Raw genomic sequence first — 26,812 nt, 5'->3', positions numbered from 1 at the left:
CTCTGTTTGAAGTAAAAATATTTGAACACATGTTAAGACATTAATGGCATTAGAATGTAGTAATATTAAAAAAATAAAATAAAAAGTTTTCCCCTAAATTAACTATAAATTTTACATCTTGTCTGTAGTAGATCATCTTTCTAGCTTGAAAAGATGACCTGGGCCCAATGAAGTATGTGCATGTTTATTGTTTACTATAATCGGTTTGCTAATTCAGAGTTATTCATGGTGACTGAAGATGTTAATTTTAAATGTATTTGTATTCACAAAGTAGTGAGTTACTGGTAGGAACTTTCAACTATGTGTGCACTCTCTTTTATACAAAATGCACTGCATTAGTGGAGTATTGTTTGTTAGAATAACAAATTTGTTTCTTTTTTAAGTGTGTAATGTTTGTGAAGTAATACAGTCTATCACATTTGGTTCCGTATTGAACAGATATGTTGGCGACTGTATTTTTTGAACTTAATTACATTCTTGGTGCAGTCTGCTAGGACATGGAGAGTAAAGAAAGAAATTTAACAAAAATCAATGCTAGACATTTTTTGACAATGGATAGTAGTGATATTTATTTTGTTTGTGTGAGTTACCACAATTCAGTGGACTCCAGTTAGGGCACTATTGTTCTCAAAAATGACTCTAGAATGACTGCATCTGTTCTAAATCCCACCATGGGCAACATTTGTGCTGGGATCAGTTTTCTACATAGGAAAGCATAAACAGTGGTCTAAACTGGATGATAATTAATTGTGTATGATTTTAAGTAAAAAATCCTTTGACTTGTGGTATGATGAATTTTTGGATGGAAAAACCATGCCATGACCATGGGAGTATGCATTTGGATGTATTGGTGGTGTGTTTGAATGTGTGTGTTATTACTGGAAAAAGAGCTGGTGCTTGGAAGCTAATGTGAAGGCTGTTTTCTGTTAAGTGTTGCTGTGCTCCATGCATTGACCCACTATAGATGAGTGGTTGCTTTTCCCTTATTTCATGTAGGATGGAAGAAATGTTATTCATGATGAAAGGAAAGGTAGATAGTCAACCAAATTTACTGATAAAATTTTATGCAAGACAGAAAATATCTGTGCCAACATGAAGGTCAATTAATTTCAGGAACAATGTTCAGAATGTTAAACAGAACTGTTCTTCATGAAAAAAGTTAGGCTTGAATACCAGCAATCAGTAAGTGTAGACACACAAAATAGCAAAATTGTTACTTGAGCATTGAATATGTTGTTGATAGCTGGATTGTGTGATATGGTAAAAAGTTGTGCTCGGCCAATCATAGTAAATGGTGACTGGTACTGTCGTGGTTAAATTTTTATAGACCTGCATGAGTTTTGAGGTAGTGTTATATGGAGAGGGGTGGGGGGTGGGGGGAGAGGGAGAGAGAGAGAGAGAGAGAGAGAGAGAGAGAGAGAGAGAGAGAGAGAGAGAGAGAGAGGGGGGGGGGATGGCAGAAGACTGCTGTGAAAGAGTAACAAAACTCAGTTTAAGGCTCCCAGAATATAGCAAAATGAGGTGTGACTGGGAAAAATAATAAAAGTGTGTTCTTGACACACACAGTCTAATAAACAAATATTTTGTTACATGAATCTTTTATGTGCTTTTTATCTTTTTCCACTTAATACTTACAGTTATTGCCACACACAACTTGGTTTTTAAAGCCATTTTGTGTATTGCCTATGTAATGTGTATCTATTTTATGTGTGATGGAATTCTTTTTGAGAATTGTGTTTACAGAGGAAAGAATTACTTTGTAATATGGTGGACTGTAACAAATTTTGCAGTTCAACAGTACAACCCCACACGACTAGTTCATATAATTAATATCTCCTTTTTCCCAAATCTGAAAGACTGCGTTTAAATCATTGTAAGGTTGTTGAATTGATAAACATATCCTCCAGATTCCCACTTAACATGGGGTGGAGATAATATTTCAAACCAATTCCTTTCTTGGCATCTGAAATTGTATCACCTTAGGGCACGGTCATATAATTTCAGATGCCAAGAAAGGAAATGCATTTGAGATAGTATCTCTATACTATGTTTAGGGAGAATTTAGAGAAGTTATAAATATAGACAAGAAGTTGTGCCTCTCATATAGAAAGATAAAAAGCAGCAGCATTATTATCGACACAGTTCTTTAAATCTAAAACATGATGGAAATATGTTCTTAAATATGTACATGTTATTTACTACTTGTTTACAGTAAAACTTTGTCCTACATCAGAGACGAGAAATACTGTTTTAGGGACTGGTGAATAGAGATGAAATATAAAATTTACTGAAAGGAATGTGTCCGCCAAGTTTGCTCAAATTAAATGAAGTTGATTATAATTTTGGTGTTAGATCGTTACATGTTAACCATTAATCCATGTGACTTTTAACAAAGTGCGAGATGTTAGTGTTAATCACTAAATTTCCATTGACATCAATGCCATTGCATTTAAAATACTTTTGCTTTGAATAAATAATTCCTTCATGGGAAAATGCATCAGTTTTCATAATTGTTCACAAAATGCTATTTTTGAGGAATGGAAACAATAGATTGTAGCAGTGTGCAATGGTGTAATTGATCTACAGCTACATTTCAGTTAATTTGGTTTCATTTTTGCAGTGGACAAAGTTTGTGGACTCTCCCACGAGTTCTGTATCATCTCCAGGTCCAAAGCCAGTGAATTTTGATTTCCATAAATCAGCTGTTGAACAGGTAAAGTAAGAGACCACTTTAATGTATTCCATTGCTACTCAGCTGTTATAGCAACATATAAAAGTGTGTGTGTGTGTGTGTGTGTGTGTGTGTGTGTGTGTGTGTGTGTGTGTGTGTGTGTGTGTGTTTTGTGGTACACTTTAGTATGTATAGATACAGTTGCACAGTGCTATTACTGTTTTTGTTTTTGTTGTGTGTAACATTTAACATCTTTGTTAAATAGTAATTTGGTGATTACTTTCTTGGATGTGGCAATTTTAATCAGTTGAATGTTGTGAAACTATGGCATATTATTCGTAAACTGATTATGTAACCATTGAGCAAGATTTTCAGCTGAAGATGAACAGCGTGCATTTGTGACATTGAACATACCATATTTATTAGATTATAAGACAAGGTTTTTTTCCCATTTTGTCATTTAAAAAATACAGGGTTGTCTTATATTTGTAGATTAAACTATTTCTGCATAGGTTATAATTTTTACATTGTTTAATAGAGTACATAGGGGTTATCACACATTTACAGATGAAGCTTTGGCTACTGAGGTCATGTGCAAATTTACTTTTAAGAATTTGGAAGGGCAGGGATGGGCAAATAATATTTGCCTTCAAACAGGCTCGAGATGTCGTGATATGACAGAGCTCTCGATACAGTATTAATGGTGCTCGAACAATCACGTGACATTTGACTCACGTGGTGCTAGTACAAGGGATGTGCGTGGAACTATGAACTAGCTACTATAGCAGTCTATTGCTCTGCTTAAAATTGGTCTATTGCTCTGCTTAAAATTTGACAATCTTTTAAAATACGGGAGGAAATAGCACCAAATTCAATCATCTTATGAACCATTGTTGTATTTGAACAGGTTTGCAATAAAAGTTCTCACACATGTATGGATACTGTGTACAAACATTATGCCACTTTTTAATTGGAGGTCATTACTTGTTTCTGAAACCAGATAAATATTTTATTTCAGACTGTACTGATTTACTAAGTGGATTGAAAGTGAGAAATTCAGTCACTGTTCACATAATAGAATACTGGGTAAAAACATTACCAGCTTTTAAACAGCTTTAGAATGTCATGCTGACATTCAGACAAAACAAGAAGGAAAATTTATCTAGAATGTAGTGTCTAACAAACGAAAAAAACTGACTGTAATTGTTGTTGCAAGAATAAGTTACAGCGGCGAGACCCATAGGCGGAAATGTATAAACAGATGTTGGTAGCTGTCGGGATGAGCGCAAGTATGTGAATTGGACTGAGTATTGTTTGCAGTCGTATTGATGTATTAGTTGTTGTTACGTATGAGATGCACCCTATTATATATTGCAGTTTGTTTCACAGCTGCTCAAGTTTAGCACTATACAAGGATCAGAGGGGAAACAGTGATACCAGCTTGGCTGAGAACTGTGGTGAAAGTGGGGAGGGCAGTAGTGAGTGGGCAGGAAATTACGTCGTTTTGCCAATCATGGGAATGTAATACTGGATTCTTTGGCTTTTCAGTTTGCCTGAATCCATTTGTAGCTGAAATTGAATCGACTTTAAAATTGGAGGCAGTAAAAGTCTAAAAGATGTACATGTTTTGAAAATTTGATTTTTTTTTAAGTATTGACCCAGTTTGCAAATATCATAGATCCGGGGCTGATGCGCAGAGCAGTCTGAGTTATAGTGGGTAGTCTCCACATGACCTGTGTTTACATTTAGTGATTTTGCTGTTTCCCCTTTGTTTACTCTCATGTCAGATGAAAACAAAACAGGTATCTGTGGCCAGGGGCTATCAAGTGAATTAAAATACATTCACATAATTACGGAAGGCTAACATATGTTATTAGTTTCAGATTTTATTTTATTTCCACCTTTCTGACAGTCAAGCATTAATCGCCTTGCAGAACAATCAAGTTATTTTTGTCTGTTTGCTGAAGAAATTTGGCCTTTATTAACCTTTTCTGCAGAGGCAGTCAATGTATTTGAAATGAAATGTTTTTCCACAGTACTGGCTAATTTCAACTGTTCACTGCATTTCAGGTGCACGTTTTAATCTTCTAGGACATACGGCATTATGCCACATGATATAATACAGTACTGGTGCTCCAAGAAAATTGACACCCCGATAACCACACTGAAAAGCTTAATATCAGGTCGAGGTCTACCTCATTGGGAACCTGGACATACGAATATGCACTTTAAGTTGCAGTTTAAATGTGCACATTTCAGTATGCTTCACGAAATTCTGATACTCTTGGAGTGTCCTGTAATGTCTTGCTGCTGTTACAACATAATGTAAGCTCTTTCAATGTTTTACATGTACGTACATACGGGCTTCCTATGTGATGGTAGCTGCACAAGTGGGGTATCACCTGTTATCTGGTGCTCTCTGGCAACTGCTGAAATGAACCAATTTCTAACAGGTCACAGAAAAATATTGCGAATGCTTGTTTGAAAAGTGTTCCTTTCAAAGTAAATATCCTTTTACGTAAGTTGAAATATGCGCGAGAATCTACCATGAATTTCTTAAATTGCAGAGCGTTTGACTCTCATTTAAAAATCAGCTCTTTGATGACAAGCCATTTAGAAGAATTTCGAACCCAGAAAATCAGACATTTATGTCATTATTAAAAATTTTACTGGCACATTTGTGTGATATATCTTAAAGTGTAACAAGTGCAAAAAAGATCAACATTATATGCGAAAGGTTAGCTGCTCTTGCAGCTTATTAACCTTAGAGACCAATATTATTTGTGAAAGCTTTGCTTTTCTTGTAGCATCACTGCGTATATTAATTTAAACCATTAACTTGTGTATTACCACTACTTAACAATGATGCTGTTGGCTGACTACATCACGCTTCCTATTCTCTGAATATTCGCTGTCATCGGCTGGCGACATCACGTGACATGAGCTATGACTGGCTTCCAAAGTGCATCACAATCTCGATTTCAATGATTCAGAAAGTAACATGTGGTGTTTGGTGGAGTTCCAATGTATACTTTCGTAATACAAAAATATGCAGCGTACGTGTTGCTGCACATCAAAGATATTTCCAAAATGTGTATTTTTCCCTGAGTTTCGTTTTCTAAAGTGCCGGGGTCACTTAAGATGGAAAAGTGTGTTTTCACCTGGGAGAAAGTGTGTTTTTAACCGGGAAATCCGGGAATTTTTTTTTTCTTGTCCGCGTATATGCCATGATGATGATGATGATTAAAAATAGTGAAACCATTTCTTTTCATTAATTTTATTTCCTCTTGTATTATCAGAATGTAGACAGTCACTAAATGACATAAATTTAGAATGGGTATAATGTTAACATTTCAGGCAGATACTTTGTCAGTTAATTTGTAATTTTGATTAGTTAGACTAATAAAAAAACTAAAAAAGAAATAAAAAAATAAACTTTTCACAAGAGGTCTCTTGAGAAAAAAAGTGGGTCATCATCTTATACTTGGGTAAGTGCAGTATATTACAGCCCGTGGCACTGTAGAGAAGTGTACTTTCATGGTTGAGGCATTCAAAAACAAATGTGCCTCCTGGTGTGTGACCAAAGGCCAAGAACATCAAGGATAGTGTTCCGTCTAGGTTGGGTATGGGTTTTGAGACTCCTGGGTGCCTGAGCTGAGGACTGGTGACAAAGACCATCAGTCATCTGCAACAGTGCTTGTCACAGGAAACAGGGACTCTGGCTTAACTATGAATGAACAGTTACTAGTCGGTGATCTCTGGGGACCTGCCTCTACGGCTTAACCACCTGGGTCATGAATGAGAATGTTACAAACATCTCTAAGAACATTTCAACCTGAAGGTGTACTGTTTGCTGATGAGATGCATGGCTGTCTAGGTGTAACAGTCGCTAGTGAGCATTCTTTGGGGACCTGCTGCACCTCAATCGTATAAGGCTTTTTCAGGCAAGCAGGGTTCTGCCTGAGTGGACCCTAATTTCTCTAGCTGCTTATAGGAATGAGATGGAACCATCAAAATGAAATTCTTTAACTCTCAGTGTGATAGGTTTGAAGTTTGGGAGTACTCACACCCCCAGATCAAAACAAATGAGGGAGGCTAATTCTCCTGATAATCAGTTGGTCTTTATCAATGGGGCTCGAGGAGTCATAAATCAAAATGTGTTTCTGGTGAACAAGAGGAAAGAGGGGACATTTGAAAAAGTGCCCCCTTTCTATATTCATAATGGCTTAGAAGGGCTTGCTGGAATCTTAAGGTCTATTAAACAACTGCATAATGGTTCTTCGTTGGTTGAAAATAATAGATAAAAGCAGGTGAAACTTCTTAAGAAGTCACACATATTGGGTGACCATGATGTTGTTGTTGAGGTGCATCCCTCTCTCAGCTCAAGCAAGGATGTGGTCACATGCCGTGATGTTACAAACTCGGATGTAACAGATCTGAAACAAGAATGAGCATCACAGGGGATAGTAGATATGGAACAAAGGACATGAAGAACTAATGGAGAGTGTGAGAAGACTGCCATCTGGTGAGTCACCTTCAATTCTCCTACGCTGCCTGAATAAATCATGGCAGGGTCTCTCTACAATGTAGGGTTAGGCATTTTATACCTAACCCTATGAGGTGCTTCAAATGCAAGTGATTTGGCCACACAATGCTGAATTGTAGAGGTAAAGTGATTTGCAGGAAATGTGGAAAGGCAGCACATAAATCTGGCACTGAGTGCATGTCTCCAGTGATATGCATCAGCTGCTCTGTAAGTCACCCAGTCTGGAACCAAGTTGCCCAGTTTTTGTTGAGAAACGTAAAATTCAATAAATGTGTTATAAAATGGATCCCTTACACAGAAGCTGAGAAAGAATAGAAGGCAATTAAACACCCTGTCTTTGCCATTTCTTTTGCTTACTTGGTGAAGAAACCTGTTCCCATGGTAGATACTGTGACACACGATGACTAGCACCCCATTATCCGTCATCAGCACCTGTACTTGTACCTGTACCTGCCAAAGCATAGAAGGTAAAAATATAGCAATCCATGCAGCTCCAGTGGAAGAGGAAGAACTACTTTAATGTGTACACTGAAAAGGCACTCCAACAGCAGAGTGCCTCTTCACTTTCCCTTTCTCCACTTTCCTCAAAGGGAAAGGGACAGGAAAAGGATTACGGCATTCAGGTTCAGAGCTGTCCCGGGCACCATCAGATGCCATTGTGGCATGTCTGACAACTGGGTACATAGTCATAGATTTAAATGCCTTGTCACCTGATCCAGACAGCCGTCATCTCCCCCCCCCCCCTCCCTTCCTCTGCCCCTCACTTCCCCTAGTTCTACAAGTGTCTCACAATACCAGCATTAAGATAGGGTTAAAATAAAACTACTCTGCCAAAATTGGTTCCATACTACAGTGGAATATGAATGGATACAGGACCCACATGGAAGAACTTAGACTCCTTGTACAGAATAGACCTATCTGCCTACGTCTCCATGAGACACATTTTAAAGCTACTAACACACATGTATTTGGAAGCTATCACTTTAGGAAAGGCGACCTTACTGGTGACAGGGCAAAAGCGGTGGTAGCGGTGTAAATTTCACTCCTCACTTGTGTTGTTAATCACAAGACTGCAAGCAGTTGCTCTTAGGAGTGTGGCCCATGTTAATGTCACAGTATACTGTCTGTGCATCCCACCTCATGAGCCCACTGACAGTGACTACCTCAAGCAGCTTACTACTGAACTGCACTCTTTTTAGGAGTGCTCTGTGGGGATCCAACACCACTTGCCCCAGAGGTCAGATACTCGAGGATTTCACTCAAACTGCAGACATCATATAGACTAACTTCGGTCCTGCTGCACATTTCAGCACTGCTACAAGTTCATCTGCAGCAATAGACCACTCCTTGTGCTTGCCTATCCTAGCTGATAATGCTCAGTGGGAAGTAGATGATGACCTTCATGGCACTGACCACTTCCCCATTTGGATCTATCTCCCAGATGGGAAAGATCACGAAAGGAAGCAACTGAAATGGTTCTTCAGAAAGGTTAATTGGTTGCTGTACAGACAGTTAGCTGCTTTCAAGGAGTGTAAAGGTGTCCAGGACTGGGTGAATCGTGTAACAACTGTGATTCACCAATCTGCTGCTACATCCATCCCCAGGCCATCAGTAGCACCTAGGAGGCAATGTGTCCCTTGGTGGAATGATGAATGTCATTCTGCTATCGTGGACTGGGGAACAGCTTTGCGAAGATTCATTCAGTGCTCTATAGATGCGAACCTTGCAACCTTCCTCATGGCGAAAGCAAAGGCTAGGAAAATAATTCGCGAGAGTATGCAGAAGTATTGGCACGAGTTCCTGAACTCCATCAATAGTTTCAAACCCACAACCAAAATATGGGAAGCTATTAAGAGGATTTTCAGATGGCAGTTACAACCACCAATAGCAACTATACGAAAGCAGGTTGGCCCGTAACATTGCCAACAGACGTTACTCAGACACTGGCTACATCATATAAGACAATCATGAGGTGATTCTAGCCAGGTTCCAGCTTTCCATTGTTATCGGGAGACAGAGGAGGGGGGTTGGTTTTGATTTCTTTTTCCAGCAACATGGAGGAATACAACCAGCCTTTCTCTATTTGGAAGTTGGTTTCTGCATTGTCAGTAGCTCGTGATATTGTGTGTGGTCATGACCTGACAACATCCAGCATGTTGAAACGGTTGGACCCAGGGTTGAAGGATATTCTCCTTCAACTCTTCATTGAAATTTGAATAACAGGAGATTTTCCCAACTTGTGGAAAGAATATGGTTTAATCCCAGCTTTAAAACCAGGGGATGATCAGACTAACCTCAGTAGTCACTGTAACATTAGTCTGACAAGCTGAATAGGAAAGATGCTAGAGCGTATAGTCAACCGGTGTCTACTGTGGGCTCTCAAAACCAGGTCTGTACTAAGCCACTCCCAGTGTGGTTTCAGGAAGTACCTCTCCACACTCGATAGGCTGATCCAGTTCAAAGCAGCTACTCAATAAGCTTTCTTCCCTAAGGAACACTTTATCAGTGTCTTTGTCAATTTAGAAAAGGCCTATGAGACAATTTGGAGGCATAATATTTTGTTGCACCTCATATCGGTAAGGGTTCTGTGGCTGTCTGTCCACTTTTATGAGTTCCTGTCTGACCATTTCAAGGAGGAGAATGGTGTCCCTCAAAGGAGTGTTTTAAATGTTATGGCACTTGCCATTGCAATAAACAGTATTAAGTCCACAGTGCAGTGTCCCATGCTGTGTTCCTCGTTTGTGGACGACTTCTCCTCCAACCTAGCAACAGCTACTTGACAGTTGCATTTGATGAACAGGTGGTTGGAGGGATGGTCTAATACCACAGATTTTAAATTCTTGTAGGAGAAAACTGTGTATGGTGGTTCTAATCACTCCCACTCTCTCTCTCTCTAATTTACCTTTTTTAAAATGGGTGGGGGGGGGGGGGGGATATGGTCCTCACTTATAAGGAGAAGGTGAAACATCTGGACCTCACTTTTTATAAGGCTTTAAACATCCTTAAATGTGTCAGTCATATGTCTTTGGGAGCCTATAGGGCATGTCCACTCCAACTTTATAAAGCTTTTGTGTGACCCCGGCTTGAATATGGATGCCAGGTTTATGGATCAGCAAGGCCTTCATATCTCAAAATGCTGGATGTGGTTTGCCATGAGGGTATTAGGCTGTGAACAGGGTCTTATTGCATGATCCAATTGCTAGCCTGTGAGCAATTGCTAGCCTGTGAGCAGGGGCTGGTGTGTCTGTGCTGTGTATTCAATGTCTTGTCCTTGTCGTTTGCCAAGCATACAGTGCTGTGTCTGCTCCTAAATTACTAGCATTCATCTCCATTGTATAACTGCCACTGGAACAACTGTTCTGTCACCTTCCATGGGCAACAAAGCCATGTGGGATCTGTGTGATGGAATGGCTTGAGTTACTACAGGTCAGGAGGGGATTAAGGTCCAAAGCTAGGGGTGGAGTAGGGGACCCTCCTGTCTGCTGAGGAGGCCCAGATTATTTGTTTGAATTGACTGCTCACAGGAAGAATTGTACCCCAAACAATATTTTTAAAATTAAATCTAACAAGATTTTACATTGCCACCCAAATTTGATTACTGTTTACACATATGGGTCTCGGCAAGGGGATTTTACTGGCTGCCGTGTAGTGTTTCGTGACATGGTCATCAGGATAGGGCTACCAGAGTCTTTTTCAATTTATTATATATAATTGTTTGCTATCTTGAGGGCAAGGAGGCAGGTGATCTGATCAAATTCCCACAGTATCTGTTGGTCAGATGGACCCAGCAGATCGGATGGTGTAAAAAGTGCAGGACATTTTCCTTCTCTTGCAAAGGGAACAAAAGGAAATAGTTTTCTACTTAGTTCCGGTGCACATAGAGTTCCGGGGAAACGAACTTGCTGATGCTTCTGCTTTTATTGACGGTAGACGGTATTTTATGATGCTCACCATATCAGGGTTGTATTTTCAGTTCTTATGCATGTGTATACAACTTGGTTGTTTTATTTATTAATTCATAATAGAGTTTCATCACACTTGTCTGTATTTAGTTGGCAATAGCACTGATGACTTTGTTGTTTTATACGTTTACCCACAAATAATAATAATAATAATAATAATAATAATAATAATAATAATCATCATCATCAACCTCTCTCACTTTATACACACACACACACACACACACACACACACACACACACACACACCGTGTCGTGTGAATCACTAATTGTTGTAACTACCACCCTATCATCAAAGAGATAATAACAGGATAATCCTCTAGGAAAAAAAAGGGGGATTGTAGTAGAGCACATCGGTGTCAAAACTTAGTTATGATTAAAAGGTTTATTTGGTTAAGTGGCACCTTTCTGAATTTGTGAAGTCCTGAGTCCTGTGTTTTCTAATTACAGTGCTAAAATCGATGAAATGGCTTCAGAATGGGGTGCTGCTCAAAGAAATGACTGCTAGTGAATAGAGTGACCACCTACTTAAATCGAAAAAGTGGATTTCACAGTTGTGGAGGAAAGCATAATTCTATTAAATCAAGTGATTGTGTAGCTTCTTGCCATGGCATTGTCAATGTTGATGCAAAGGAATTGAGGAAGGAATGACTTGAATGAGTAACAGATTGTCAAAATATTATGAAGTGAGTCACTTGTGAATGTGAAAGAGACTGCTGCTTTTATCATAACTGTAAACAGCCCAATTTAGTAGTATGCTAATTCAGAATTTCTCCTTCTATAAGTGAGCGTCACACTCTCACTTTATAATTCCGCTCGGAGACCACACAGTAGGGATTGGAACTGCAGAATTTTCAAGAGGAAAATAAGTAGTAGATAAGTCCCCAAACGAGTGCCTTATGATGAGATGAAAAAGTTAAACAAATGTATGCAGCCACCCATGTTCTGTAAACAGAGTGTCTCTCCCAAGAGTGGATTGGTGCATTTTCTCTGGGTTTTCAGCAGATGTTGGCAATTTTGTTTTTGCATTGTGTAGCTGGAGTCACATGAACAAATAGTGCTCAAAACATCTTTAATGCTATGTGTTGTGTTGACAGAAAGCATCAGTTTGTTTCTTGTTATGAACAAAATGTTTTTTTTTTTTTAAGTGGAATTTTATGTACCCATTCAATAGAAGGGTTCCAGATTAGTCTAGTGTGATATTTCTTTTTATCGATTCCTGTTAACAAGGACAGTAAAATTTGGAGAATAATCAGTATTCGAGCAGCGACAACACTGTTCTGACCCTTGATGACAGCTACGCCAATCACACAGTATTGCTGATTTGCTGTTGGATTGCTGTTTATTTCTCATGTTTCGCTGCTCCTGTTAATATACAGGATGTACATAAAGTCCGGGAACACTTTCAATTATTTATTGCACAAGAACCGAACATAGATAGTATACATATGTCATTTTGAAGAGAAACACTGAAAGTTTTTTTCAAGTATACTGCCACAGCATAGTTTGGTAATTTGCCAATAATCAGCGCTAGTCGCAAGCATGGCGAGTTCAGGTTTGGAGCGAGCTTTCTCTGTGTTGGAGTTCGACAAAAACAAGTGTGCTACAGCTGTTCAATGGATGTTTAGAACCAAGTATGGTAAGAAGCCACCAACAGGGAAGGCAATGTATCACTGGCACAAGAAATTTGTTACAACTGGTTGCTTGTGCCCAGCAAAGAGAAGCGAACAGTCCAGTGTGAGTGAAGTGAATGTGGAGCGCGTATGAGAGACATTCATAAGGAATCCAAAGAAGTTGTTGTCATGCATCCTGTGAGCTTCAAATGGCCCCAGTGACTGTGTGGAAAGTCCTGCAACAGAACCTGTCTATGAAACCATTCAAATTGGAGCTAATGCAGAAGCTCAGTGACAACGACAAAGAAGAGTGTTTTGAGTTTTGTTCGCAGTTGCAACAATCGAATGTGAATGGGGATGGCATTTTGATTGCTTAATTTTTAGTGGCAAAGCCACTTTGCACACTAATGGGAAAGTGAACAGGCACAGATGTTGAATCTGGGGTACAAAGCATTCACCCGAATGCATTGAATTTTAGCGTGATTCCCCAAAAGTAAATGTTTTGTGTGCTTTGTCACGTCGAAAACTGTATGGGCCATTCTTCTTCGCCAAGAGAATATCACTGGATATTCCTACTTGGACATGTTGCAGCAATGGCTGATGCCTCATATGCAATCAGACTCTCCATTCATCTTTCAGCAGGATGGGGCCCCACTCCATTTTCATCATGAAGTTCATGGGTAACTGAACACGGAGCTGGCACATTGATGTATCGGCCATGCTACAGAAGGGGACAGCAGTTTCATGAAATGGCCTCCCCGATCACCATATCTCACTCTGTGTGACTTCTTCCTGTGGGGACACATTAAAGATCTGGTGTAAGTACCGCCTCTACCATGTGATGTAGCAGAGCTGTGGGAGAGAATATGGGAAGCAACTGCCACAGTCAATGATGCCATGCTGGGTTGGGTATGCAAGAATTCAGTTACTGTATTGACATCTGCGGGGTCACTCGTAGTTAAAAAAACAACTTTCAGAGTTTCTCTTCAAAATGCAACATGTATGACATCTGTACAATGTGTAGTTCTTGTGCAATAAATAATTGAAAGTGTTCCCGGAGTTTATGTACATCCTGTATATCAATAAAACAAATATCAGACTAGACTAATTTGGGAGCACTCTATCAAGTGGGCAATTACAATTCTGATTAAAAAATAATTTTGTTTGTATTGGAAAACTAACAGATGTTTTCTGTTGATACTAGGCATCGTGTAAAAAACATGAGCAGCAGTAATTGTTTGGTTTGACTCCAGCTAAACAATGCAAAAACAAAATTGCAGGTATTTGCCAAGACACCAGAGAAAATGTGCCTGATGACTCTTAAGTGAGAGATCCACTATACTTGGCCTGACTGGTTAAGAATTCTACGGCAGTTGACCTGCCACAATAGCTGTAATCTTCGCTATGACTGATAGGAAAAACAAAGTGAATAAACAGAAACATATACAGACTGGATCAGAAATCATCAGACCATCTCAGTTTTGTGTTGATGGACAATTCTGAAGAAGACTAGGAGTAATGCAGTATGAATTCTGATGAAGCGAACCAAGCAGTTTCTCCCATGAATCCTCAGCTGCAATATTGGCAATAAGACAATGAGGAAGACTTAGAAAAAAATCATTGATAAAAATGCTCTCATCATGCAGTGTAACTAGAATGCATTCAGTGGATGAATGGGACCTACTGGCACAAGAACATATTTGTGATTATATGTTAGACAGATTTTGAATACATTGACCTTAGGAAGCTAAGAGGCTACAGCGTCCCAAGAAAAGGTTGACCTCATTGGAGAGGAGGCTGTATGTGGTATAATTGTCTTTGTCAATAAAACAGAACTTGTAACCTCTTCCCCTCATTTAAGACTTGCAAACAGTCACTATCACAGTGTATATCCCATATACTGTATATGTCCTTGTAGTAGATAAAGCAGTCTACTAAGTCAACATGAATATGGAAAGCTATTATAAAGAATTGTAGAAAATGAAGTTGGGCAATAGTAGCAATTATAGTGAAAAAGTGGTGTCTGTAAACACCACTTGGACACCACCTAGGCAAAGGTGGAGAGTTTAAACAGGAGTACCACCTCTACCGATGTGTATCCAGTACTGCACTCCCACCGTGCAATAGTGAAAACATTTGAGGTGAACTTCCGATCCAGTAGTTGAGAGTCCTATAACTGCCCCTTCCCCATGGGTGAGATGTATTCAGAACTGTCAGAGACTAGTGATGGGAGACAGTAATGGTCCCTTTCCTCGGACCAGAGAGGGACTGAACATGTCCCAACATTGGAGACGTGTCACCTTGATGTGCTGTGTGTGAAAGACCTTGGACTGAATGGTTAACTGTCATCTGGTCTGGACACATAAAGCTAGTCAGCTTCTTAATTGCTTTCAGTGAAGGTTCAGGTGCTACAGATCAACTATAAACAACCTGATCCTACTGAAGTCAGTTTTACAAATGACTTTCCTGTGAAGACAGTATTTAATTCACATATTTTGTATTGAAATAAAATACACAACACTACATAGAGGCACAATGTAATCTGATAGCTCCATCAGGGGGCTTCTGTGGCAAGATGCATACTCGTATATCATAACTTTTATTTTTATATTGTTCGATACTTATCACTTGAGCATTTCTCAGTGCCATTACTGGTTTTGAACAGTCAGTGATCGTCTTCAGACTACAAACACATGTTGGAGGTGGTTTTTGTTGTGTTGTCACAATACTTTATTTGACAATGATCATATTGAGGAGGTTATTGATAGTGAAAGTAAGTACACTGAGGTGGCGAAAGTCATGAGATACCTCGTAATGTCATGTCAGACCTCATATTGTCCGGTGTAGTGCACCATCTTGATGTGATGTGGCATGGGCTCAACAAGTTATTGGAAATCCACTGCAGAAATATTGAGCCATGGTGCCCTATAGTCGTCTGTGATTGTGATAGTGTTGCCAGTTCAGGATTTTGTACAGAAACTGACCTCTCTGTTATTCTTCTTCTTCTTCTTCTTCTTCTTCTTACTGGCTCTACTGCTCTTTGTGGGGCTTGGCCTGCTGTAGTATATTGCTCTGTTAGTCTCCATCCATCGTCTTGCTTCTCCATGCTCTGACACAAATAATTTTTAAATATTTTTGCATGTCATCCAAGTATCAGTATTGGTCTTCCCCTGCTTCTTTGTCAGACAGCAGTGCTGTTTTGTTTGGGTATTAATGTTATACATGAAAAACATGGGCAAACCATTTCAGGCAGTTTATTTTAATGAACTTTATGATTCCAGACTGTTTATATAATATGTAAAGTTCAAAATTTTATTGTCTGCTCAACGCTCCACCTTCATTAATTGCCCTGTAGATTTCGCATGACACCTTTTGTTCAAAACATGCTATTAGCTCTCCACACCGTTGTATTAGTGTACAGGTTTCTGAGCAATATGTTAATACAGGATGCATTAAAGTTTCATACAGCTGACACTTTGTTCTTCTGGACAGATTTCTAGACTTAAATTGGAGGGCGAGCCCATAATAGCATTTATTAGCTGTGATTTCTTTAGACGATGACTCATTTCAGTCTGTAATGACCATCCTCATATCTTTTTTTAAACCATGCCCTAAAGTGATACGGCCATAATGGTATCGTCAAAACATATAAATATAATCAGCATAGCAGTGTCGCATAGATTTAAAATATGGTGTAGAATAGGCCACATTGTCCACATAGTGATTATTACCAACTAGCCACTGAAGTACAGTAGCATCCAGAAACCTGTTGGCCTACACCTTCCCTCATATCCTACCATCAGCTCTTACCAACTGAAATCAGTGTTCATCTGAATAGGCCACAAATTTTCAGTTGTTTAGTGTCCAACCAATTCTGTCATGAGCCCAGGAGAGGCGCTGCAGGCAAAGTCGTGCTGTTAGCAAAGGCAATTGAGTGGGTCGTCTGCTGCCACAGCCCATTAATGCTAGATTTTTCCACACTGTCCTAATGGATACATTCCTCATACATCCCACATTGATTTCTGCAGTTATTTCAGGCAGTGTTGCTTGTCTGTTAGCACTGACAACTCTATGCAAAAGCTGTTGCTCTCGGTCATTAAGTGAAGGCTGTCAGCTAATGCATTGTCTGTGGTGAGAGGTAATCTCTGAAATTTAGTATTCTCGGCACACTCTTGGCACAATGGATTGTGAAATATTGAATTCCCTAATGATTTCCAAAATAGAATGTCCTACCCGTATAGCTCCAACTAGCATTCTGTGTCCAGAGTATGTTAATTCCCATTGTGTGGCTGTAGTCATATCAGAAACGTTTTCACATGAATCACCTGAATACAAATGACAGTTCCAGCAAAGCACTGCCCTTTTATAGCTTGTGTACGCAATACTACAACCATCTGTATCTGTGTTTATCACTATCCCATGGGCTTTGTCACCTCAATGTATGTCAAAAAGTATTGCAACATAAATTTGCGGTGGTACTACTGCTTTTATGAGTGATTTTGAAATGAAACTGCTGGGTGCAGTTTGATATAAATTACCATTTTAGGCGGATTTTTGTTTTTTATTTAGAAATATAATTTATTTTAGGCATCATGAGCTCATGGAAGTTTAGAGATGAGGCATTCTGTCAAGGAAACATGTAAAATTGCTTTCAAGTATGTCTCATGAAATGATGGGTGGTTGAAAACTGTATGTCCAAGTAGTTCCACAGTGAAACCACCTTCTTAAAACAGTTGTTTATTTTATGCCAATTCTTCTATTTGTTGCTTACCATGATGACAAAGGCAGTTTTGTGCAAAATTTTAAAATTAAATTTCTTTTCCTCTTCTTTTTTATGCTGAGTGTATTTGTGCTGAGAAATGTATTGCTTATTCTGACTGACTATATGCCATTCAATCTACACATTGTATGTCAGAAAACATATAAGCACAGAATGTCCAGGATGCAAACATGTGCCTATGAAGGCATCAGAGAGAGGTGTCATACTGCTGAGAACCAGAAAACATGCGATTCAGGGAAAGAAACGGGCAGGTGTTGCAGCCAAGCAGGTACGTACTGATAATCCTGTTTAGTGTGCTGTTCCCTAAACACTGTCACCTCAGTATTGATTTAAAAGTGTCCTCTGTCAGTGGGAAGGAGGAGGTCTCGGAATGAGGGAGAAACATTTGTGGCATATCCTCTTCCAACTACACAGACAAGATGAAGTCCCAATCACACATCTAAGGATAGGGCATAACCTGATTGCTTTCCTGAGAGGAACTTACAGTGCTTGTGTCATACATATTTAGAGTGCCACATTTAACTGATTGTTTTGCATTCAGAAAGTAGGGAACAGCTTAATTTGCATGTAGATGTTGCCACTATTTTAGCATACAACGAGATGATGGTAGCACAAATTTTAAGATTCAATGAAATCCCCGACATACTCCCTAAAAGACAAAGTGGAGGTTCTTAGTGCGTTATCAGGGTGACTGGCTTATCTGTTTTTAAGTGATTGGCCAGTCACACAATCCTCAGTTATTACCTTACAAACACACACACACACACACACACACACACACACACACACACACACACAACCATCTGTACAAAGTGGGAAGTGTGCAGTACAAAGTGGGGAATGTGCAGGAACTTAGTAAATGTCGGTGGGCCAATTGTAGAGCATGTGTTGACACTAACATGGAAGCTGTTCATTGAAGCTGACGCCAATCTACTGGCTAATGATGAAGTGCTCTTTCATTCGTCAGGCAATGTCAATAAACAAAATTTTCAGAACTGGGCTGCAAGTGGTGCTCGACAGATCCTTGAGTGCCTGCTCTGCAGTGAATATACGAGGTGCATTCAAGTTCTAAGGTCTCCGATTTTTTTTCTCTGGACTGGAAAGAGATAGAAACATGCGCATTGTTTTAAAATGAGGCCGCGTTCATTGTCAATACGTCCCAAAGATGGCTGCACCGTATGGCAGATGGAATTTTACCGCCAGCGGCGAGAATGAGAACTGTTTTAAATACTTAAAATGGCGACGTTTTCCTTACTTGAACAGCGTGCAATCATTCGTTTTTCTGAATTTGCGTGGTGTGAAACCAATTGAAATTCATCGACAGTTGAAGGAGACATGTGGTGATGGAGTTATGGATGTGTTGAAAGTGCGTTCGTGGGTGCGACAGTTTAATGAAGGCAGAACATCGTGTGACAACAAACCGAAACAACCTCGGGCTCGCAGAAGCCAGTCTGACGACATGATCGAGAAAGTGGAGACAATTGTTTTGGGGGATCGCCGAATGACTGTTGAACAGATCGCCTCCAGAGTTGGCATTTCTGTGGGTTCTGTGCACACAATCCTGCATGACGACCTGAAAATGCGAAAAGTGTCATCCAGGTGGGTGCCACGAATGCTGACGGACGACCGCATGGCTGCCCGTGTGGCATGTTGCCAAGCAATGTTGACACGCAATGACAGCACGAATGGGACTTTATTTTCGTTGGTTGTGACAATGGATGAGATGTGGATGCCATTTTTCAATCCAGAAACAAAGCGCCAGTCAGCTCAATGGAAGCACACAGATTCACCGCCACCAAAAAAATTTCGGGTAACTGCCAGTGCTGAAAAAATGATGGTGTCCATGTTCTGGAACAACGAGGGCGCAATCCTTACCCATTGCATTCCAAAGGGCACTACGGTAACAGGTGCATCCTACGAAAATGTTTTGAAGAACAAATTCCTTCCTGCACTGCAACAAAAATGTCCGGGAAGGGCTGTGCGTGTGCTGTTTCACCAAGACAACGCACCCGCACATCGAGCTAACGTTACGCAACAGTTTCTTTGTGATAACAACTTTGAAGTGATTCCTCCTGCTCCCTACTCACCTGACCTGGCTCCTAGTGACTTTTGGCGTTTTCCAGCAATGAAAGACACTCTCCGTGGCCACACATTCACCAGCCGTGCTGCTATTTCCTCAGCGATTTTCCAGTGGTCAAAACAGACTCCTAAAGAAGCCTTCGCTGCTGCCATGGAATCATGGCGTCAGCGTTGTGCAAAATGTGTACGTCTGCAGGGCGATTACGTCGAGAAGTAACGCCAGTTTCATCGATTTCGGGTGAGTAGTTAATTAGAAAAAAAATCGGAGGCTTTAGAACTTGAATGCACCTCGTATAATTGTTTGGTGCTCATCATTGATCTTGGAATTATAGGCTCATACATTCTTGAAGAAAGCAGACTCAGGCAGGCCCAAGAAAGTGACAGTATCTTGTGATCATTCTGTACAACTGCTATGCAACTTCCTGGAGTTGACATCAGTGACCTAGGACATCCTGCTATGTAGTTCTCAAATGATTGTGCCACTGCACACACAGCCAGGGTGTCAGTGGGCCTCCTTAGGGAAATGTTTACAGGGTTCTGGTTTCGTCATGGGGTGATGTTCTGTGGCCAGCCAGTTTCCCCATGTCACCCCTTGTGTGTTTCTTGTATGGATATAACTCCAGGTGTGCATCTTCAGTCATAAGTTGTGAATGCTACATGACCTGAATGCATCTACCTATCATAAAATTGAGGCAATATCACAAGACATGACAAGGAAGGTCATTTAGAACTTCAGGGAGAGACTTCAGATTTGCATAGAAATAAACTCTCATCATTTGGATGACACCCCTTTTCAAAATGTAGTGTGTGTGTGTGTGTGTGTGTGTGTGTGTGTGTGTGTGTGTGATGTAAATGGCCTAAACTAATCTTTCAAGCTGTGCATTAAATTTGTGAATGTCAATTTTTATTCTTATTAATCTTTAAAATTTGGGAGTTATTTCTGCTACATCTTGCATTATACAAATTTTATCAAAAGTATGAGCTAACAGTAGAAAATTTAGTTCTTTACAAGTATCAGCTTGCACTTATCCATCCATTAATAGCCACAGTATGCTGACTATAGTAGAGTTGGTGAAAGAAAATACCTGACAGCTAGCAGTGCTGTTGTCAGTTTTTCTCTGAAAAACACAAATGGCTGGAGGCAAAAACAACAGTTGTGTATGGAAGTGAAATGACATTGAGGAGTTGCTGTAGAGATATATACAAAATCACCTTTTATGATTAGTTGAGGTAGACATGCGAAGAAGCTGTGCCAAGTACTCTGGAACTGTCAATGATCTTCTTTTCTGACTGTGCTATATTGAATATTGTTTTCTCTTTCTGACACTGAGTTTTTAGAAATGCACTGTTAAGCAAATGGAGAAACAGGTTCATGACATTTGTATGGAGTCAAAACAACAGTGTATGCAGTACTATCATTAAAATCACAAAACCAAAATATTTAAAAAATAAAATTTGGATATAAAATCATGGCGATAGTAGTTATGAATAAAACAGGAATACTCAAAAGAGCAAGGAGCACCAATAACATCTGAAGTGTACTATCAGACACTGGGGAATCTGAGACTTGCCATTCAGAATCGATAACATTGGGCCCCGTTATCAAGAATTATCTAGTTTCAGTAATGTGCACACCAACACATTACCACACACACTATCCAAGCAGTCAGAACTTCGTATGTGAACATCCCCTAACGGCGATACTTACTGCATGATGAGTCTTGCCTTTTCCTGGTTTTCATGAAATGTATTGCTTTTCATTGTTCTGAAGGTAATGAAGAGTGCTATCAACTTCAGTTCTAGGCTGGGAAAAATACCATGTGGCAAAATTCTATACAGGATGTTAAAAAGGGCATGTTCCACTATGTCAGGTATTTGAAGAGTAATGGTGAACACACAGAAAATGTTGTCTGTGTGGGTATTAAAAACCCCCTCCTCCCACCAAGCCAGCTGGCTATAACTTTTAAACATGCCATGTATGTAATTAATTCTTAGAACCACAAATATGTGAAAATAAAAGTATTAGTTTATGCCCCTTCATATTACAATGGCAGCTGTTGAGTAACTCTCTTTACATTTTTGTTTAGGATCCTAAAATTCTGCATCCTGTAGCTTTGAGAGTCACACCGGAGTCACAGGGTGTCAGTGTGGTTGCGGCAGTTGCTAGTGCGGCAGTTGAAGAAGAACCGTGCAGATCACCACGAAAACCATCTGAACCACAAGCCATTCCATATGAACAATTTGGTGGAAGCGCAGACTCAGGCAGCCCCAAGAAAGTACTCTCTACTGCTGTGACGCACACAGATGCAGCACCAGCGGAAATTCGACCCATTCAGAGGCCACAAGCAAAGAAACCAGCAGGTTTGTAAAAATCTCAAATATTATTGGTGAAATACATATGATTTTGATTTCTTTTCTCTCAAAGCTCCAGTTATTCTGCCTTTATTAACTGTAATAGTTACTTCTTAAGTTTTGATTTTATCCTGAAGTTCAGCTTTTGTTCAGAACCTATTAGTAGGATGTAGCAGGTATGAAAGGAAGAATGAGACATTAAAAAGTATTAATTAAGAGGTTTCATGAGGAGCTAATATCATGCTTTTGTCTTGCATAGTGTCAACAAAATCAAATAATGGGAAAGTCCAGGATGGAGTAACAACAGTATTATGGAAAGGATAGATGATAATATTAATACCTACCTACCTTTCTCTCTCTCTCTCTCTCTCTCTCTCTCTCTCTCTCTCTCTCTCACACACACACACACACACACACACACACACACACACACACACCTGATGTGAGAGTTGTTGTTGATGTTATTGTTGTGCTGTGAGAATTCTACTTCTGAATTAAGACTTTGTCTGAAAGCTGAAAATATTCCTTTTGCACTGTGCCTGTCTGCAACTCAGCACCTGCTGTATGTGGTGAGTAGCAACGTATCCTTTCCATAATATTGTAGTGTCAGCAAAGAAAGTGAAGAATTACATGAGCAGAACTTTGGTGTTGGTATTTCTTTCAAATTGCAGAACACTTAAAACAGCAATAGGCAAATAACAAGTAATAACCATCCAGCCCAGCTTCGTTTGGGAAGCTTTAAGTATCTAAGACCAGACTATTTATGGGATACTGTGTAGAGTTATGAATAAAATTCAGAGAACAATGCTAAGTAACTGAATGTCCTTGTTTGTTACAACGTGTGCAATATAAGCAGCAGATGCAAGGAAAGTTGAGAGAGAGAGAGAGAGAGAGAGGGAGAGAGAGAGAGAGAGAGAGAGAGATATTTAGTACAGGGTTATTACAAATGATTGAAGCGATTTCACAGCTCTACAATAACTTTATTATTTGAGATATTTTCACAATGCTTTGCACACACATACAAAAACTCAAAGTTTTTTTAGGCATTCACAAATGTTCGATATGTGCCCCTTTAGTGATTCGGCAGACATAAAGCCGATAATCAAGTTCCTCTCACACTCGGCGCAGCATGTCCCCATCAATGAGTTCGAAAGCATCGTTGATGCGAGCTCGCAGTTCTGGCACGTTTCTTGGTAGAGGAGGTTTAAACACTGAATCTTTCACATAACCCCACAGAAAGAAATCGCATGGGGTTAAGTCGGGAGAGCGTGGAGGCCATGACATGAATTGCTGATCATGATCTCCACCACGACCGATCCATCGGTTTTCCAATCTCCTGTTTAAGAAATGCCGAACATCATGATGGAAGTGTGGTGGAGCACCATCCTGTTGAAAGATGAAGTCGGCGCTGTCGGTCTCCAGTTGTGCCATAGCCAATTTTCCAGCATGTCCAGATACACGTGTCCTGTAACGTTTTTTTCGCAGAAGAAAAAGGGGCCGTAAACTTTAAACCGTGAGATTGCACAAAACACGTTAACTTTTGGTGAATTGCGAATTTGCTGCACGAATGCATGAGGATTCTCTACCGCCCAGATTCGCACATTGTGTCTGTTCACTTCACCATTAAGAAAAAAAGTTGCTTCATCACTGAAAACAAGTTTCGCACTGAACGCATCCTCTTCCATGTGCTGTTGCAACCGCGCCGAGAATTCAAAGCGTTTGACTTTGTCATCGGGTGTCAGGGCTTGTAGCAATTGTAAACGGTAAGGCCTCTGCTTTAGCCTTTTCCGTAAGATTTTGCAAACCGTCGGCTGTGGTACGTTTAGCTACCTGCTTGCTTTATTCGTCGACTTCCGCGGGCTACGCGTGAAACTTGCCCGCATGCGTTCAACCGTTTCTTCGCTCACTACAGGCAGACCCGTTGATTTCCCCTTACAGAGGCATCCAGAAGCTTTAAACCGCGCATACCATCGCCGAATGGAGTTAGCAGTTGGTGGATCTTTGTTGAACTTCGTTCTGAAGTGTCGTTGCACTGTTATGACTGACTGATGTGAGTGCATTTCAAGCACGACATACGTTTTCTCGGCTCCTGTCGCCAGTTTGTCTCACTGCGCTCTTGAGCGCTCTGGCAGCAGAAACCTGAAGTGCGGCTTCAGCCGAACAAAACTTTGAGTTTTTCTACGTATCTGTAGTGTGTCGTGACCATATGTCAATGAATGAAGCTACAGTGAATTTATGAAATCGCTTCAGTCATTTGTAATAGCACTGTATGTATCTGAAGCTGGCTGAGATGGCACAAAAATAAGAAAAAACTTGCATGAGGTACATGTTTAGCTCATATTAAAGCACTTCTCTTGTGAAGCTTAGTGCGCATCGTTAAGATTCATTGCTGCTATTCTTACAAGGGGAGGTTCCCAGCAGTGAGATTGACTTTTTGGAACTGTATGTACAGTAATTGTAGTTAGGGTCCCACGTATCACACTCTGCAGCCATTCCCTCTGATGGGCCCTAGTTCGTGAGTAATCATAGAAAAAAAGAATTTTGAATGACACGCAGTAGCTTTAAAAAAGGAGCATGGTATAAACTGGCTGTGTGGCGTAATGGATTGGGTAAAACCTTCACATGTGAAAGTTTTGGGTTTGAGTCTCATCAGGTGCTTAAAATTTTTTACTTCTAAATATTTATTAAAATAACTTCGATCACGACTCACGCCCCGTCCTCACAACTTTAATTCAGCCAGTACCTCGTCTCCTACCTTCCAAACTTCACAGAAGCTCTCCTGCGAACCTTGCAGAACTAGCACTCCTGGAAGAAAGGATATTGCGGAGACATGGCTTAGCCACAGCCTGGGGGATGTCGTGCTTGGGTAGCTCAGTCGGTAGAGCCCTTGCCCGCGAAAGGCAAAGGTCCCGAGTTCGAGTCTCGGTCCGGCACACAGTTTTAATCTGCCAGGAAGTTTCATATTGGCACACACTCTGCTGTAGAGTGAAAATTTCATTCTGAATTTAATTATGTTTATCTATTATAGTATTTACATATTTGAAAATGCCAATCTATCAGTTAAAAAATGAAAGATGAAATTTGTTCATATTGACTGTGCAGTGGTATCAAAAATGTATTTTTTGTTAAGAGGTGTTCCGGTTTCGGGGATGGTAATCATCATACAGACATTTAAAATGTAGCCTAGATTCCTATTGTACTATGGACAAAATAACAACAGATGAGACCTGACTGAAAGAAGGAATTGTAAGTAAACTGTAATTCAAGCAAAATGAGGAATAGAAATAATGGATGCAGTAACGTGGATGAAAAAATACGATGATAAAAGATAGAAATTAAGTTGAAATTAATACATGAAATTAATTACAATCATGTAAACAAATATTTCAAGCAGAAAAAGAATGATATAAGGAAAAATGAGAGCAAATAAAGATTGGGGTGATTAAAATGGTGTGACAAAGTAATAGAAATAAAAAATTACATTTAAACCAATTAACTGAATACAACTAATGATCAAAGTCATTGCAATAAAGATTTAAAAATAAGAAAATGCTGAGTACTTAATGATGATATTCTAACCTACAACCTTCAGCATGTGAGGCCCTTACCTTGCCCAATAAGCCACACAACCAGTCCATACAGCAGTACTTTTTTAAAGCTAATGAGCGTCACACAAAATTCTGATTTTTGAATACTCTCAAACAAGGGCACAACAGGGTGAATGGCTGCAGGCTGTGATATCTGTTATCTTAACCTACATCACTATGTTGATAGCTTCAAACAGTTGATCCCACTGCTGGAGACATGTCCATGTTAGTTGTGGCACGCAAAGAATCATGTCAGCATGTAGGTTTGATTCAAGTAAAGCAGAAAGTTGAAAGCTGAGTCATCTGCAGTGCTGCTGAAAGAACATACTGTATCCAAACAAAGCAAAGTTGCTGAAGTAATTTTTCAGAAAACGTTTTACTTGTAACATAAAAATAAAAACAACAAATGTTTTGGATTTATTATGCAGTTTTTCTCAAACGATTGTAGAGGAACTATTGGTTAAAAAATTTAATTATTCAAATTCTAAGTCTCACATCATGGCCTGATGATGTGGTGGATATCTTTTCGTTGTCGTCACTCATACTTACTACAATACTCAAAAGTTGAGTGCCTCACTGCCCACTGTTCAGAGAGTTTGCAGTGAATAAAGAGTGCAAATCTGAGTGCTAATCTGAGGGAAGCAGAAATTGGCCTGTCACTTAGGTGACTTGCATGTCCCTAACCATTTATCCAACTGGGGAAAGACGAGCCACAGTGTAACGTGGAACCCGAGCCACATTTTTTTCCCTGCAAATCTCCAAATTTTAGAATCTTAAGCATGGCTGCATCAGCATCTGTGCAATATAATATATGGAATAAAAACAAGACACCGGTTGTGGAAGGTGGAAGTAAAGAGCTCTTGATCTGGTTCAACACATATAAATGGGCCTTCTTCAGAATTCTTATTACGTTTTACATGCTGATCATGACGTGCTGCCAGTAGGCGTAGTCATAATTAAAATTGGCAATTGTAAAAATAGCAGCCTGGCTTCTTCATACATAAAATAATACTCATATTAGAGTGTCAATTGCACCTTTATCTGTTACTGGTCACACACACCACAAATGCTGGCTGTTTTTATTCCACATATTGGAATCTCCAAATCATTGAGAGGTGAATGCCAAGTTATTAAATCCATGACTTAATATGTAAATGTTTTCCTTGGATACATTTTATGAAATTCATTGGCAAGTTGTTGTATTTCAGAAGAGTGGCTGCCG

At 39.8% G+C, this 26,812-nt stretch overlaps 1 protein-coding gene across 3 annotated transcripts in view; it reads left to right on the top strand.

Annotated features, from left to right (window-relative positions):
- LOC126162223 (ralBP1-associated Eps domain-containing protein 2) overlaps window positions 1-26,812 on the top strand; it is a 116,079-nt gene that overhangs the window by 41,777 nt on the left and 47,490 nt on the right. For all 3 annotated transcript variants that reach the window (XM_049918581.1, XM_049918580.1, XM_049918582.1), the window contains 2 exons: window positions 2,621-2,713; window positions 21,739-22,012. In XM_049918581.1, the coding sequence (XP_049774538.1) occupies window positions 2,621-2,713; window positions 21,739-22,012 (367 nt within the window). The remainder of the gene's footprint in view (window positions 1-2,620; window positions 2,714-21,738; window positions 22,013-26,812) is intronic.

Source organism: Schistocerca cancellata, chromosome 2 (assembly GCF_023864275.1).
Source record: "Schistocerca cancellata isolate TAMUIC-IGC-003103 chromosome 2, iqSchCanc2.1, whole genome shotgun sequence".
NCBI classification, from domain to species: Eukaryota; Metazoa; Arthropoda; class Insecta; order Orthoptera; family Acrididae; genus Schistocerca; species Schistocerca cancellata.
This window is presented reverse-complemented; position numbering and strand designations above follow the sequence as displayed.